This window comes from Lepisma saccharinum, chromosome 6 (genome assembly GCF_977018435.1).
Source record: "Lepisma saccharinum chromosome 6, izLepSacc3.1, whole genome shotgun sequence".
NCBI lineage: Eukaryota > Metazoa > Arthropoda > Insecta > Zygentoma > Lepismatidae > Lepisma > Lepisma saccharinum.
Window position 1 is genome coordinate 52995628 of NC_139234.1, and position 15180 is coordinate 53010807.

The 15180-nt window shown below is 44.1% G+C and overlaps 1 protein-coding gene across 2 annotated transcripts in view; it reads right to left on the reverse strand.

Moving 5' to 3' along the window:
• Window positions 1-11559, reverse strand: part of LOC145988754 (tRNA (34-2'-O)-methyltransferase regulator WDR6) — a 64222-nt gene extending 52663 nt beyond the window's left edge. Inside the window, exons 1-2 of one of the 2 annotated variants that reach the window (XM_083123914.1) lie at window positions 10739-11559; window positions 3849-3951 (exon numbers count right to left, since the gene is read on the reverse strand). In XM_083123914.1, coding sequence (XP_082980040.1) covers window positions 3849-3942 — 94 coding nt within the window. In that variant the 5' untranslated portion in view covers window positions 3943-3951; window positions 10739-11559. Of the gene's footprint in view, window positions 1-3848; window positions 3952-10541 lie in introns of both variants that reach the window. The other variant, XM_083123913.1, reaches the window with a different exon arrangement.
• Window positions 11560-15180: the final 3621 nt, after the last annotated feature.

Sequence of the window (15180 nt, forward strand, 5' to 3'; positions counted from 1 at the left end):
GTGGCAAAAGCTGCTGACTTTTGCTGCCACGTAACTGAGGGAGCAGAAACTCCTTCCGCCTCACCAGACACGAGGTGATTGACCCGTGAAAGCAGGGAGAAAGACACAGAACACAAAAGGACAGTGAGATTCAAGGCATAGCATACACAACGACGGGAGAGGCCTCCTTCTATATTACTGACTGTTTGTGGTGTAATAGTGCGTGTAAGTAGTGATCATCCAGAATAAACCAGGAGGTAAGATAACATTCTTCCATTTTTATTTGGTGATTTTACACCAAACTGGTGACCCCAACGTGATCTTTTTTTTGGAGCATGAATTGCGCATGGCCCCCCTTTGGTGTACCATTCCGGCCGGTTTGAACAACGTGCCATGAAACGACGTGCCCAAACCCCCTTTGTTTGTTCTGGATGCACCAAATACACTGCAATGACAGAGGAACTTCAAGCGCAGCTCAACCAACTCAGGTGGGAAAACGAGCAACTCAGACAGCAAGCACTTCAACAGAGGACTCCAGCACCACACGCGGTACTACCGCAAGAGGACTCTGTACATCGAGTGAGTGTGAAGCTCCCCCCATTCTAGCCCGAGGACATGGAATTGTGGTTTTCGCAGGTGGAGGCCCAGTTCACCATCGCCCACATCACCCGGGAAGACACGAAGTACGCATATGTCGTGGGACAGTTAGAAGGTCGGTATGCATTCGAAGTGAGAGACATTATACGTACATCACCGGCGACCGACCCTTTAACCTGGCTGCAGATGGAACTCACATGAAGATTTTCCCTGTCTGAAAATCAACGATTGCAGCAGATCCTCATGGAAGAAGAAATGGGCACCCGCAAACCTTCCCAGTTCCTACGCCACCTCCAGTCAGTCACAGGCACCACTTCCATGCATGACGACTTGCTGCATACGTTGTGGCTCCAATGCCTGACCACGCAAGTCCAAGCAATTCTGCAGGTGCAGTCTTCAGAACTCCCGCTGGACCAACTTGCCTCACTCGTGGACCCCATCGTGGAGGTGAGCCCCTCCATGCTCACCCCTGCTACAAGCAACATCACCGCACCGTCCACTTCACCCAACCCGCCGGCTATCTGCATGACCGCGATGCCACTCACGCCTACCTCCAACACGGTTCGGCTTCTCCAGCGCAAGTTCCATCCCTGCAAAGCGACTTTCGCACATTTCTGCGGCCGCTTGCAATCACGTGACCATACCAGCCCACGCCGCTATGGCTGCAGATCACCGTCAAGAGGAAGAGATGAGGAAATATGTTGGTATCACCACCGCTTCGGCGACCAGGCTCAGAGGTGCAACGACCTATGCACCTACGCACCCACGACAACAAACACCAACGGCAGCCGCTAGTCATGGCAAACGGCTGGTAGCCTGGTAGAAGCCGCCTGCACATGACCGACCGCTATAGCCACCACGTCTCCACCACTTCCACGTCGACACAGGCTCGGATATTTGTTGTTTCCCCGAGACGTTTGCTCCCGGACCAATGCCATCTGACTGACTACGTGCTCAGTGCTGCACACGACTCGACAATGAAGATGTACAGAATTCTGCCCCTCTGCCTCAAACTCGGCCTGCGTCGTGAGTTTTCATGGTGTTTCGTCGTTGCGGACATTTCCATGCCCATCATCGGATCGGACTTCCTGGACCACTTCGAGCTGCTAACAGATTGTTGCAACAAGCGCCTGCTCGACGGACGGATGGGACTCTCGGCTCCCTGCCAGCCAACGAACACCATGCAACCCATCATCAAGGCCTTGCCAGACGATTCTTTCAAAACAGCGATGTCCTCGCCAGCACACTGCAAGAAGTGCGTCACTCCATGGTGTACTACATCCAGACCATACCCCCCCCCCCCACCTCCCACCAGTGTCCGGCTGACCTCGTTCCAGATCGCTTACAAATATCCAAGGCCAAATTCGACTCCATGTTGCGCGAAGGCACCGCATGTTGCTCCAAGAGCCCCTGGTCTTCACCACTGCACCCAAGAAAATGGAGGGCTGGAGACCGTGCAGGGACTACCGAGCTGTCAATGCCCGGACAATTCCAGACCTTTATACAGTGAGGCACATCCGTGATTTCAGCAACCACCTTCTCGATCATCGACCTTGTCAAGGCATACACAGAGATTCCCGTCAACCCAGATGACATTCCGAAGACAGCGATCACCACGCCCTTCGGGTTATTCGAGTTCCCATACATAACATTTGGACTACACAAAGCCATGCAGACATTCCAGCATTTCATCGACGAAGTGCTCTCAGGACTTGATTTCTGCTTTCCATTCATCGACGACATACTCGTCTCCTCATGCAACCACGAGGAACAGCGCGAGCATGTCCGTGCCCTTTTCGGATGCCTCTTGGACCACGGCATCCTGATTAAGACCCAGAAGTGTGCGACTGGAATCCCTCCGTCACGTTCCTTGGGTACAAAGTCTCCCCTGCCTGCACACGACCGCTTCCCGACCGCATCGCACACCTACAGGACTTCAAACGACCAGCCACGGCTCCGCGTGCTTAATCACGTCGCATTTCGTCTGGCCCAGAGTCCAGCAAGACTGTCACGCTTGGGACCAATCATGCCAAGACTGCCAGTGGACTAAAGTTTCCCCGACACATTCACACGCCATTGGACAACTTCGTTCCCCCGTCTGCAAGGTTTCAGCACGTGCACATTGATCTGATCGGGCCTCTCCCACCAGCGGAACCCTACAAGTATTGCCTCACAGACGTGGACTATTTCACCCATTGGCCCAAATCCTACTCCTTGAAATGCATCACCGCGACGGACGTCGCGATTGCCTTCACATCGTGCTGGATCTCTCGATAAGGTTCCCCGCCTGCATCACCACAGATCAAGGGCGGCAATTTGAATCTGAACTCTTCCGCGAACTAAGACGGACCATCGGCTCCGAGCGCCATCACACCACCAGCTACCACCCATGTGTCAATGGCATGGTCGAGCACTTTCACCGAGCCATCAAAGATGACCTCGCAGCATCGCCTGCCGAACTGGTGTACGACGAACCTCTCCGACTCCCAGGAGAGCTCATCGTGCCACCAACAGCCATCCGGATGAAAAACCCTTCTGACCTTGTTCCCAGACTCCGGCAACACATGGCTCGCCTGCTACCACAACCCGGTTCCCATCACAATCAACCCAACACCTTCATCTTCAAGAACCTGGCAACCAGCACCCGCGTCTTTCTCCATGACGACTCCGTACGAGGCAGCCTCCAATCACCGTATTCTGGACCACACCAAGCTCTCAGCAAAAACGGCAAGACCTTTACCCTGCATCTCAACGGTCGTGAGACCCGCGTCAGCATCGACCGGGTCAAACCAGCCTACACCTGGATGGAGGATATCCCACCAACCAAGGATCACTCAGACACACCAACGCACCCCCCAACAACCAACCACCATCGGCGCAACCTGATGAGAGTCAGTCAACAAAAGGTGACTACGTCACCCGTTCCGGTCGACGTTTCACGTTTCACCTCCCACACAAGGTCTAACCCTTTCTCTCCGTGTGGGGCTGGTGTAGCGACAGCCACTGTGGTGTGGTGAAAGCTGACTTTTGCTGCCACCTAACGGTGATCTTCCAGTGCAATGCATTTAATTGGGCACTCCACTTCAGTGTACGAGTTACATTAAAATTTTTCACATATTCAGTATATATATACAGAGAAAAGGAAGGAAAGGATCCAAAACGGTAGGAAAATTAATAATAATACAATAATAAAAATAATATTTCACTCATGTGCATGCTTGTAAAAATTTTCATCTAATGGTGCATAAGACATTCCAATTGAATCCACTTACCTGCAAAAACAAATTTTCCGAAGAATTTCACTGCATGAATGTCTGTTCTCAGCACTGAGGAAGAAAATGTTGGCACAATCTTGGTCTCCACCATTTTGCATTCCTGCAAGTATTGTTAAAATCTATCAAACAAGTACTAACTAAAGTAACTTCAAACAAGTTCAGAATTTATAGAAGACTCAGTCAAGTTGTGCATCTCATATACACAGTCAAGTCACATTATTATGACCAACTCCTACATTTGACATCAGCAGCATGTAGCCCATGAAATATGTCACATGTTGTGAGCAGGCATGGTGGGTATATAAGGCAAGCAATAGGCTGTCTGCACCCATATCACTCATTGCTGTCATTGGTAAAAGAGGTGATTTATTCAAGTTGCAAAAAGGGATGATTATCAACTTTTGGGGCAAGGGTGGCAGTATTTCTGAAACAACGCAGTTGGTGAACTGTTTGTGTGCTGCTGTGGGGAAAGTGTATCATGAGTGGACAAATTGCACCATTGTGAATAACTGACATGGAAACTGTGGAACACCACGTGCCCTTGATGTGAGAGGTGAACATCGGCTATGAAGGTGCACGAAACCCCACGAATATACTACAATGGAGCATCTCACGATCAAAATGAATCAGGGGGCTACCAGACATGTGTCTAAAATGACAGTTCAGCAAACCATGCTGTGTATGGGGCTCCGAAACAAACTGATTGTCACTGCACCTATGCTAACAAAGGTGCATGCATGGGAAAGGCTTCAAATTACATGGCAGTATCGGAATTGGACCTCTGGTGATTGGTGAAGGTTTGCCTTTTCTGCCGAGTCTACTTTCTGCCTCATCGAACGGACGGACGTTCGCGTGTCAGATGAGAAACAGCGAAGAACAAACACCCTGCAACAATTGCTGGAAGAACACAAGCTGGTGGCGACAGCGTTACCGTCTGGAGAATGTTTTCGTGGCATTCTCTGGGACCACTCATTCAAATGGAAGGCGCTCTCAACCGATTTGGTCGTGATTTGATTTGCTTTATTTTACTTTGCTTTTTGTGCCACTTTTGGCTAATTTGCATGTGATGATATGACGAAATTGATGAATGGACACTCACAAATATCCATGCCCAGGCCAGGATTCGAACCCAATTTGGTCATGAATCTATCCTTGCACATCATGTGCACCCATACATGCTGATTGTCTTTCCTGAGGCAGATGGGATCTTCCAGCAAGTCAATGTGACATGTCTCGCAGATAGAAAGTCCGACAATGCCTTGAAGAGCACTACCAAGACTTTCAAGTACTTCCCTCACCCCCTAATTCCCTGGAATTGAACCCAATATTGCATCTGTGGGACCACTTAGACCATCATTTTCCCTCTATAGATCTTCTGTCAAGCACCTCCATCAGCTGTAAGGTGCACTGCAGGCAGCATGGCTCCAGATACCTGACAGCCTAGCAGCACTCTCTTGAGTCACTCCCAGGCCGTCTGGTTGCTGTCTGTGCTGCACACGGTGGTTACTCAGGATATTAGCTGGTGGTCATAATAATGTGACTCGACTGTGTATAACCATCCCCCTTTGATTGATTTTATGTTATTTCTATTTCTTGGTGTTTAGATACATTATTCTAAAGCAGTGGTGTGCCCAAGGGAGGGGGGGGTTGGTGGGGGTTATAACCCCCCCCCCTTTGGCCCAGTATTCCTAAAAAAAGAACGTCAAAGGTAGGAAAAGATGGCAAAATGAAGACTGACTACCAGAGAAAGTGTACATAACCCCTCCCTTTCGAAAATCCTGGGCACGCCACTGTTCTAAAGTCTTTCGAGTGTGGAAATCTGTATTTATGCATATGGAAAGGAGGTATTGCCTACTATATTGGTTTTGGATAAGTTCCTTCACATCACAATGTAATAATCAAATTCTTGATATGGAACCCTGTAAAAAGTCAGCTTAATCATACCCAGTTTTTGTAAGTGATGAATTATTTGTAATGCACTAATCCAGAATTATTGAATTTACTTATGAATCTGGTTTGAGATTGTCGCAGTACTTTGTAGCAGGTAACAGAGGTGCCTCAGTGGGCCCAGTCCAGTTCTCCTCATGTGGGTTTTAAAACCCACCAAAAAACCCAGCCAAAAGGTGTTCTTTTTTTTCTTTTTCAGAAAATGTTATAAAATTATTGCTTTAAATCAGGGTTGGCCCAGCCCAGTTTTCCCCATGTGGGTTTTTCCAGATAGACCCACCTCGGAAAAAAAAAACAGTCAAAAAGTGGGATTTTTTAGGAAATATTGTAAAATGCCAACCCTGCTTTGTAGTTGAATGTATAATTTCATTGTAATACAAGTACTAAATAGTATCAAGGTCTAACTTATAGCTTTGGAGGTACATTAGTTTTACTTGAAAATGTATTGTTCTTCTCTTGAAGTAAGTGTAGTTAGCCAAATCTAAAAATTAAATTTGAGTTTTACTTAATTTCAATATCTTACATTAATTTGTTTCCTGTTGTATGCAATGACTTGCTCTATGTAACATTTCCAATCTTTTATAGTACAAATATTGCCAACACTGATACATTAGTTGTCAATATATTTTTTTTTTTTAAATTACCCAACCTTCCTTCACAGATCATGAATACGCTGACGATTTGCCCTAAAATGTCATTTTTGTTCCAGGTCAAGTTGAAAATCTGTTTCAGACCATTTCTAAAATGAATACACCAGTTTTATTGTGCCTATTTTAAAGATAACTACCATTCTAGTGCCTAAAAAGGGAAAATGATATGAAATCCACTGAATATCTACACCTTTTGATTGGATTCCATTTCTCCCTCTCTCTTTTGCCCATGTTCAGCAATTTTATGATCGCGCTAGCCCATGGTGAATGACTTGTCCAACTGTCGGTAACAGTCAACCCGAGTGCACTATAGTGGAGTATAACAAGTATTCATGCACGGTCTGAGAAACTGCTAATCTGTACTAATGCAACAAAAATTTGGCTTCTGAAAATGGTTAAAATCCATTTTCACGCCATTTCTGAAAGAAAGACATGAGTTCTTGTGGTGCCTATTTTGAAAATAACTCCTTTCAGTGCCTAAAATGGAAAAATCTATTCAATATCTATACATTCTGATTGGATTTTGATTTGGTAATGGTTCCGAATGTTTAATGATTTTTCACAAGTTTTATAGGAGTATTAGGAAGTGCTTTAGAATACTGGAAATGGTTGTGGGAGTAAGGTCGAAGCTTGGAGAAATTAATTAGCACTGTTAATTTACCAGATAAATGTAGCTTACGCAAGTATGCATTCATGTTTTCCAGTTGACTGGGAGACACGTTTTTCTGGATTTTCATGTGAGGCTCGAAGATAGTTTCATATCCAAGACAAGATATTAGGGGACCAGGTATTTAAAGCATTTAGGAATGTTATTCTAATGCTAAGAGCACTAAACCTGACAACGAAAGGATTTAGCGATGAAATGCCCCTTTGCAAACCCTGCTCATTAAGTAGGTAGCAGCAGCAATCTGTAAACGAATGGCTAATTGCAAAGAATCATATAAAAATGCCTGTGCATCATGATAAATTTGGAATTAAACAATCAGAACTTCGGCTCTTGATTTTTCTCGTCTTTAACATAAAATTTTGAGACCTTTTGCCTGCTACTGCGAGTTTTAGTGCCCATTAATCCTGTGCCTGAAGTGAAAAATGTTAGCTGTGTTAGGGTGTTTGGTGAAGTGTCGGGGTTAGTTGGGGTAAAGCTCTATGGTTTAACAATGGTAAATGGAGGTAAAAGGGTGCTTCCCAAAAAAATTGCTAGCTGAAGGTCCAATCATAAAATGTGTTAATACAAATGTATTCTGACATTTAAAAAATCATATAATAAGAAAACAAGCACTTCAATTTGAAACATTTCGATACACACACAGCATTTTTGTCAACTCATGTAACTGATATTTGCTACAAGTAATAATGGGTTCTCTCTTATGTGTGTTAACAATACATTGTATAGTTGAAACACAAAATATATACTGTTCATGCAAGGCACGGTCTATTATAAAATTTCCCATTAAAAAAGTGAACGCAGGGCACTTGTACTTTTGCGTCATTTATGATTATGGGTAAGCCTGCAGAATATGGGCTGCTTAGGAGGAATGCGATTCCTAATTTTATGGTAATGGTTTGAAGTTAGTAATCGGGAAAAGTAACTTTCAAGGTGTGGAAATGTCTAATTTTCGATAAAAAACAATAAATACGAGTTCAGGTTAGGAGAAATACGAGTTCAGGATGGGCTCTCTTCAAATCGTGGCACTGCACAAATCTAGTGAAAGCCAAAAAATGCCTACGTTGTTAGGTAGCTAGGTTTAGTTCTCTTAGCCTAAATAATAATTTGTCATTGTATTTATGCTAATGAAACCAAACCTAACAGGCCTAACCTAACCTTGTAGGCATTCCTCGTCGAAATAATGAAAGAAACTGTGCATAAACAATATGGACACAAACTAATGGAGAAATGCATAGCTTTTAGTAGCATGAAAAACATTTTTCATTGTAGCCTAAATAATAATTTGTCATTGTATTTATGCTAATGAAACCTAACCTAACATGCCTAACCTAACCTTGTAGGCATTTCTCATCGGAATAATATGGACGAACGAAAGGGAGAAATGCATAGCTTTTAGTAGAATGAAAAACATTTGGTAAATGTCTGTTATATCGGAGACACATTTCTATCGGATATTTTCAGTTTCAAATGGTTCGTTCTTACCAATTGTGTATTGCGGAACATAGCTGAAGGTGCCATTATGCTTTTTACACTAAAATAACTTTGATTTTTCACATTACGAGTAATTCATTTGGATCCTTTCTTCCTTTGAGGAACATACAATATGGCGTGCACAGCTGTGGATCATCGAACGTCGTGCTTGTGTTTTGTCAATTTGGAGTGGGTATACAGTGTTTCCAACCTTCTTAACCGAAAAATACCTACTTTCGTGTTCATTATGTCATCACAAACCATTGACGGATAACCCCAGAAACCATTCACGATAGCCCCAAAAACCATTCACGATAGCCCCAAAAACCATTCACAATAGCCCCAAAAACCATTCCCAATAGCCCCAAAAACCATTCACGATAGCTGCAAAAACCATCCACGATTGCCCCCGGTCCATTTACAGCAAGGTTAGGTTAGGTTGGGTTAAGTTAGGTAAGCATAGTTTTAAAAAAATACTAATTCTCGTAAAAAAAGGCACGTTTGGAAACACTGGCGAGAGTAATTCTTTTGGTTCCTTCTTCCGTTGCGGAACATACAATATGGCACGCACAGCCGTGGATCATCGCATGTCGTGCTTGTGTTTTGTCAATTTGGAGTGGGTATGCAGTGTTTCCAACCTTCTTAACCAAAAAATACCTACTTTTGTGTTCATTATGTCAACACAAACCATTGACAGATAGCCCCAAAAACCATTCACGATAGCCCCACGGACAATTTCCGGCAAAGGTTAAGTTAGGTAAGCATAGTTAAAAAAAAAAAAAACTTAAAAAAAGGCACGTTTGGAAACACTGGCGAGACTGCGTGACTTTTGTAGCATTGTCGAAGTTCTTGGGGGTATTTTCTTTCACGGAAACTGAAAACTTCACCATAGAATGCTGCAGAACAAGAAATAATCACTTGTTACGTAAGGAACTTGCATCTTCTGTAACTTTAGGCCGTTGTTTCCATTATGTACATCCAGATGGTGCGCGCATCAAAAGTCACACGGTCTCGCCAGTGATTCCAAACGTGCCTTTTTTTTTTACGAGAATTTTATTTTTTTAACTATGTTTACCTTACCTAACCTTGCCGGAAATGGTCCGTGTGGCTACCGTGAATGTTTTTTGGGGCCATCGTGGATGGTTTTTGGGGCTATCGTGAATGGTTTTTGGGGCTATCAGTCAATGGTTTGTGATGACATGAACACGAAACTAGGTATTTTTCGGTTAAAAAGTTTGAAACACTGCATACCCAGTCCAAATCGACAAACCACAAGCACGATGTGCGATGATCCATGACGAGTGCACGCCATATTGTCTGTTACCCAAGCAGAACAAGGAAGACAAATAATGACTCGTAATATGAAAAGTTGACACTATTTTATGGAAAAGGGCATAACTTCACCTTAAAGAATCTTCCGCAATGCAGAATAAGTAAGCATCAATGCTAAAATTAACGAAATAAACGAGTGAGAGGTGTTCAGGCCTTATCGGATAATTACCAAAACATTTTTCATTGTATTTATGATATTGGAACCTAACCTAACCTTGTAAGCATTCCTCGTCTGAAATAATGAAAGAAACTGTACGTAAATAATATGGACGCGAACGAATGGAAAAATGAGCCGAGGAATTGATTTTAGTAGCAGAAAACACATTTTTTCGCACAAAAATATAATAGTAAACGGAAAAATAACACCGGAAAATGGAAACAGAATGTACGTCCCTTCAGGGGATATAAATTTTGTTCTGCAGAGAGACCAGATTATGTTCTATACGAACGATTTTTCCTGTCGTTCTACTCTTTAATATCTTTATTTAGCGGGCGAGGCTCAGCGTATACTGTTCTCCCACCTACCCCTCATACTTACACCTAATATTAATTAAGCTATCTACGGACTCATTGTTGTGCAAATTATCGCGTGGATTAAGAGCCAAAGAAGGGAAGGGCACATACCCTAGGTCGAATCCAGTCACTCTAAGGTTGTTACTTTTGTAGTGCGTATACAGCGAAAGTCCATATGACCATATCAGTCATATCCTCGGTGTTCAGTAACATTAATTTTCATTATACATTTCTTGGAGAATCAGTGATCTCAGGCAGAGTGAGGTTTCAAAACATTGCCTCACAACATCACAGTCAAGGGGAGGTACCTTCAAATGCTCCAAGATAATGTGTTATTATGTTTGTAAGACTTCTTCTTCTTCTTCTTCTTCTTCATGCCCCGCACCGCTTAGATGATAGCAGTCTTGGGCAACGGTCTGAGAACATTGAGGGTTAGGAGTTCGCGTACTAAGATGTACATCACTATATTATTTGACACTTCACTTCACTTCACAGTCACTATAGTACAGTAATGATGAGGGCGGGAATCAAAAGCGAAGTTCGCACTGTCGGGCAAAGCCATAGAGAATCCACATAGTTGAGGGGGAAGGAGATGAAAGTAGTGTGGGCAAGGAGAAAGGAGAGGCAACCTGTTGTCGATGTAGTCTGTGGAAAAGTGCCTGGCGTTGTGTGTTCCATAGCGGGCATTGGAAAAATAAGTGGGTGGGGGTTTGTTTATGTTCTCCGCAGGTACAATTGGGAGAGGGAGTTTGATGAATGCGTGCCAGATGTTCGTTTGTGGTCACATGTCCCGTTCTTAGGCGAAGGATACAGGTGATCACTTCACGGGGTATTTTTAGATGATGAAACCAAGGTCGAATAGGGAGTTTATCATAAAACCATTTGTAAGTAGTGGTTTTTGCTACTGCGTCTTGAACCCGATTTTCCCACTGAGATTGGATTTTTTTTTTGACCCGTGGGAGAAGATCAGTATAGGCGAGTCGTATTGTAGAGGGGGAAGGAACGTCCACAGCTGTTTTGGCATAATGATCCACAAGGTCTTGGTGAGGATTAAGATTGCTATGCGCTTTGACATAGGTAAACTGGACGCGTTGGGCTTTGTTTTGGAGGTGAAAGTACTCTTGTAAGATTAAGATGGGAAAGAGTTGCAACCGATATGCATCCTTACCGCAACGAGCGATCGCGAATAATACGCTAAGGGCATCTGTAAGAATTAAAGTTTGCGTGTAGTGTGCTTCGCGAGCGTGAATCAAGGCCTGATAAATGGCATAGCATTCAGCCGAATAGATAGATGCTTCTGACGAGAGGGAAAATTGTCGTACAACATTGTATTGGGGGACATAAAAGGCACATCCAACTCGGTCAGCATTTTTGGACCCGTCTGTGTAGATAAAAATATGGTCGGGCCAGAGTTCTTTGTAATATTCATGTCTTCCGAAATCAGTAAAGTTAATATGCGGAATAGGGGCGATGAGTATTGGGAGAGTGTATATCAAAGGGGATGTAAATGTAAAGCTGAGATGGTAGGCGTCGCTATCGATATTATAACAAGATAAAAAGAAAAGCCGAAGGCGAGAGCTATCGAGATTGAGAGTTGCATTCAGTTGGCGTTGAATAGCGAATACGGAATTAAAGGGGTGAGGGTGTCGTTCCCATGTTTTCAAGATGTATTTCGTTGTAGAATATTGATATCGGAATGAGAGAGGCAGTTCAGTACTCTCTCCATAAACGCTCACATTAGGGCTAGATGCCATTAGTCCGAGGCAGATTCGGAGTGCCTGTCGCTGTAAGATATCCATTTTTTGGAGCCAGCGATCAGACATCCCTCCCAGTACGGGCGCCGAATAGTCGAAAAGTGAGCGGAAGCAATTCTTATAAAATAATAACATAATGGAGGGGTGACCCCCCCATTTGGTGGTGGCGAGCCCTTTCAAAATGTTGATCAATTTTTTCCCTCTTGTGTGCAAATAGGTGAGATGTGGTTGCCAAGTTAATTTACGGTCGAAGTGGATGCCTAAGTATTTACAGGTTTGGACCACCGGAATTTGATGTAAATGAGTTAACGTATTGGGATAGCGGGTGAGCGTATACGGATTGAAAATAATGATCTGTGATTTCTCCGGGGAAAATGATAAGCCGCGGAGCGCTAATTGATCACGTAATTGAATGATGAATTTGCGTAGGTCTAATATGCCTCGAGTGGCATCTGGTGTGCTATTGTAAAAACAAAAATCGTCGGCATATTGCAGTATATGGTGATTAGAATTTAGTGTTTGATGCAAGTATTGTGTGTATATATTAAACAGAATTGGGCTGAGCGGGGAGCCTTGGGGGACACCACTCCGAATTATTCGTGGTCCCGTAACGTTATGGGAGAACCAAAAAACCAATATTCGTTCGTGATATAATTGCCATATTAATTGGGCTACCCCCGGATGAATGTGAATATTGTTAAGTATTTGGTATAATATGGGGATGTGGACCGAATCGTAGGCGTGAGCAATGTCTATGAATAAGCTAAAGCAATACTGTCTCAAGATTTGGCTATTCTGAATTGCCACTGTGAGAGTACAGATAGCATCTTGGCTGCCGAGTCCGGTTCGAAAACCCATTTGAGAGGGGGGGGGAAAAAGTTTCGTTTCTCTAAATTCCAAGTTATTCGGTGTTGTAATGTTTTTTCGAATAATTTAGCCATTACAGGTATAAGGACAATGGGACGGTAAGACGTCGCATGGGTAGCTGGTTTCGTCGGTTTTAATATTGGAATGACAATATGTTGGGTCCAGCCTCGCGGGATTTTACCCCTACGGTAAACAGAGTTGAAAATTGCCGTGAGGATATTAAGTCCTTGTTCTGGGAGGTGTTTAAGGGTGTCGTAGGTGATGCCATCATATCCTGGGGCAGTAGAGGGGGTATTCTCTAGGATATGTTGGAGTTCCGAAATGGTAACAGTAGGGAAATCTGCTGTAAAGGAAAAGTTTGTCGGGGTTAGGGATGGGGGAGGTAAGGTAACCGTAGGGGGTGTGAGGAGGTCCATGAATTCCACTTCCCATGCATTATTGAGCGGTCGGGGGCGGGGAATATGGGGGTGTCGTAAGGAGTTGAATTTACGCCAAATGGCTCCTATGGGGAGAGTCACATCGAGTGACTGGCAGAATAGTTTCCACGCCTGTCGTTTTGCTTTGGTATACGTATTTTTGGCGAGCGTCTGTAGTTTATGGAGCTCCAGCCATATTTCGGGCGTGGGGTGTTTGGCATAAAATTTTTTTAGTGTGTTTTTTTTTTTTTGATGGCGGCACACTGTTTGTTCCACCAATGAATCTTAGGGAATCGGTCAATGGAAAATAATTTTTGGCGCGTACCGCTCCGATCAAGCGCTAACGTAAGCATTTGGAGAAATTTGGTGTACGTCATTGTCCGGTGAGAGGGTATGTCGTCCGTGTAATATAATTTAAGGAAATATGACCGGAAGGTATTCCAATTAATAGATTCTCGTGTCCATCGACGGACAGGGATGTCAGTCACGCCTGTATTCGGAAAGATATTTGGTAAACAAATAAATATCGGCGTGTGATCACTCCCTCGTAAGTCTAAATCGTTTGTCCAGTTGATATGAGGAAAGAGGTTAGGGGACACTATTGTTAAATCGATGACGGTCGGGCTGGAACCATTGTGTGGGTAGTGGGTGGGGGTACCGTCATTCATTAGAATAAAGTCGTTCTCAAATATCCAATTTTCAATGTGGTAACCTAATCTATCGGTCTGTACATTGCCCCACATTCGGTTATGGCTATTGAAATCTCCGGTTATGAGATAGGGTCCTGGGAGTAGGGCGAGGAGGTCTGTGAGGGTGGATAAAGGGATATTCTGCGAAGAATGATGGGGAGGAATATAGAGGGAGAGGAGTGTGAATAGGTGTTGATGGAACTGGATGCGTACAGCAACAAGTTCGACATTGAACTGATGTATTAACGGAAGGGAGGAGGGGAGAGTGAGGGGGGAATGTGGAATATTTTCATGGACGTAAATGGCAACACCTCGTTGTGTTGCGGGGAAAGGGGGACCGTAGGAGATGAAATGTGGGAGTCTGTAATTCTCATAGCGAGTTCCTTTCACCTCTTGTAGGCTGAGGAGATGTGGTTTATAATCCGCCACAAGTTTCTGTATTTCACATTTTCTGGCCGAAAAGCTGCGGACGTTCCATTGAATAATAACTGGAAATGCCATGGAGGGGGAGGAAGGGAGGGAAAATAAAAAAGGGAGGGAGACTCATGGAGGCGGTCTATGCCGGAATTGACGGGCTTCCGTTGTAATATCTTCATTTTGTCAATAGGGTAAGAAAACGAGGAAAAATTGAAGAAAAACCGAAGAATAAAGAGAAACAAAAATGGATGGGTAATCAGTCTTCTATTATTGATAACAGTTGAGTCGTGAGGGCTTGTATTTGCTGAATGAGAATCTTTTGTTCGCGTATGTTTGATATGTGGAGCACTGATGCCCATAAGTTTGTTATGAGGTCCAGGAGTGATTTGTAGATTGTTTGTTGTTCGGAATTTAGAACTTGCTGTGGTTCCGATGACGGTGGTGGTACCTTGTCCGGGGGGGCCCTCCGGGCCGGATGAGCGTTACGCCCAATGGGGGGAGAGGGGGTAAATTCATCTTCTGATGTCGAGGAGCTGGAAATCGTTCTTGTTTTGTCAACGTTAGGGCTGGGTGCCTGAACTTGTAAATCTGGGTGTTGTTCCTGGTG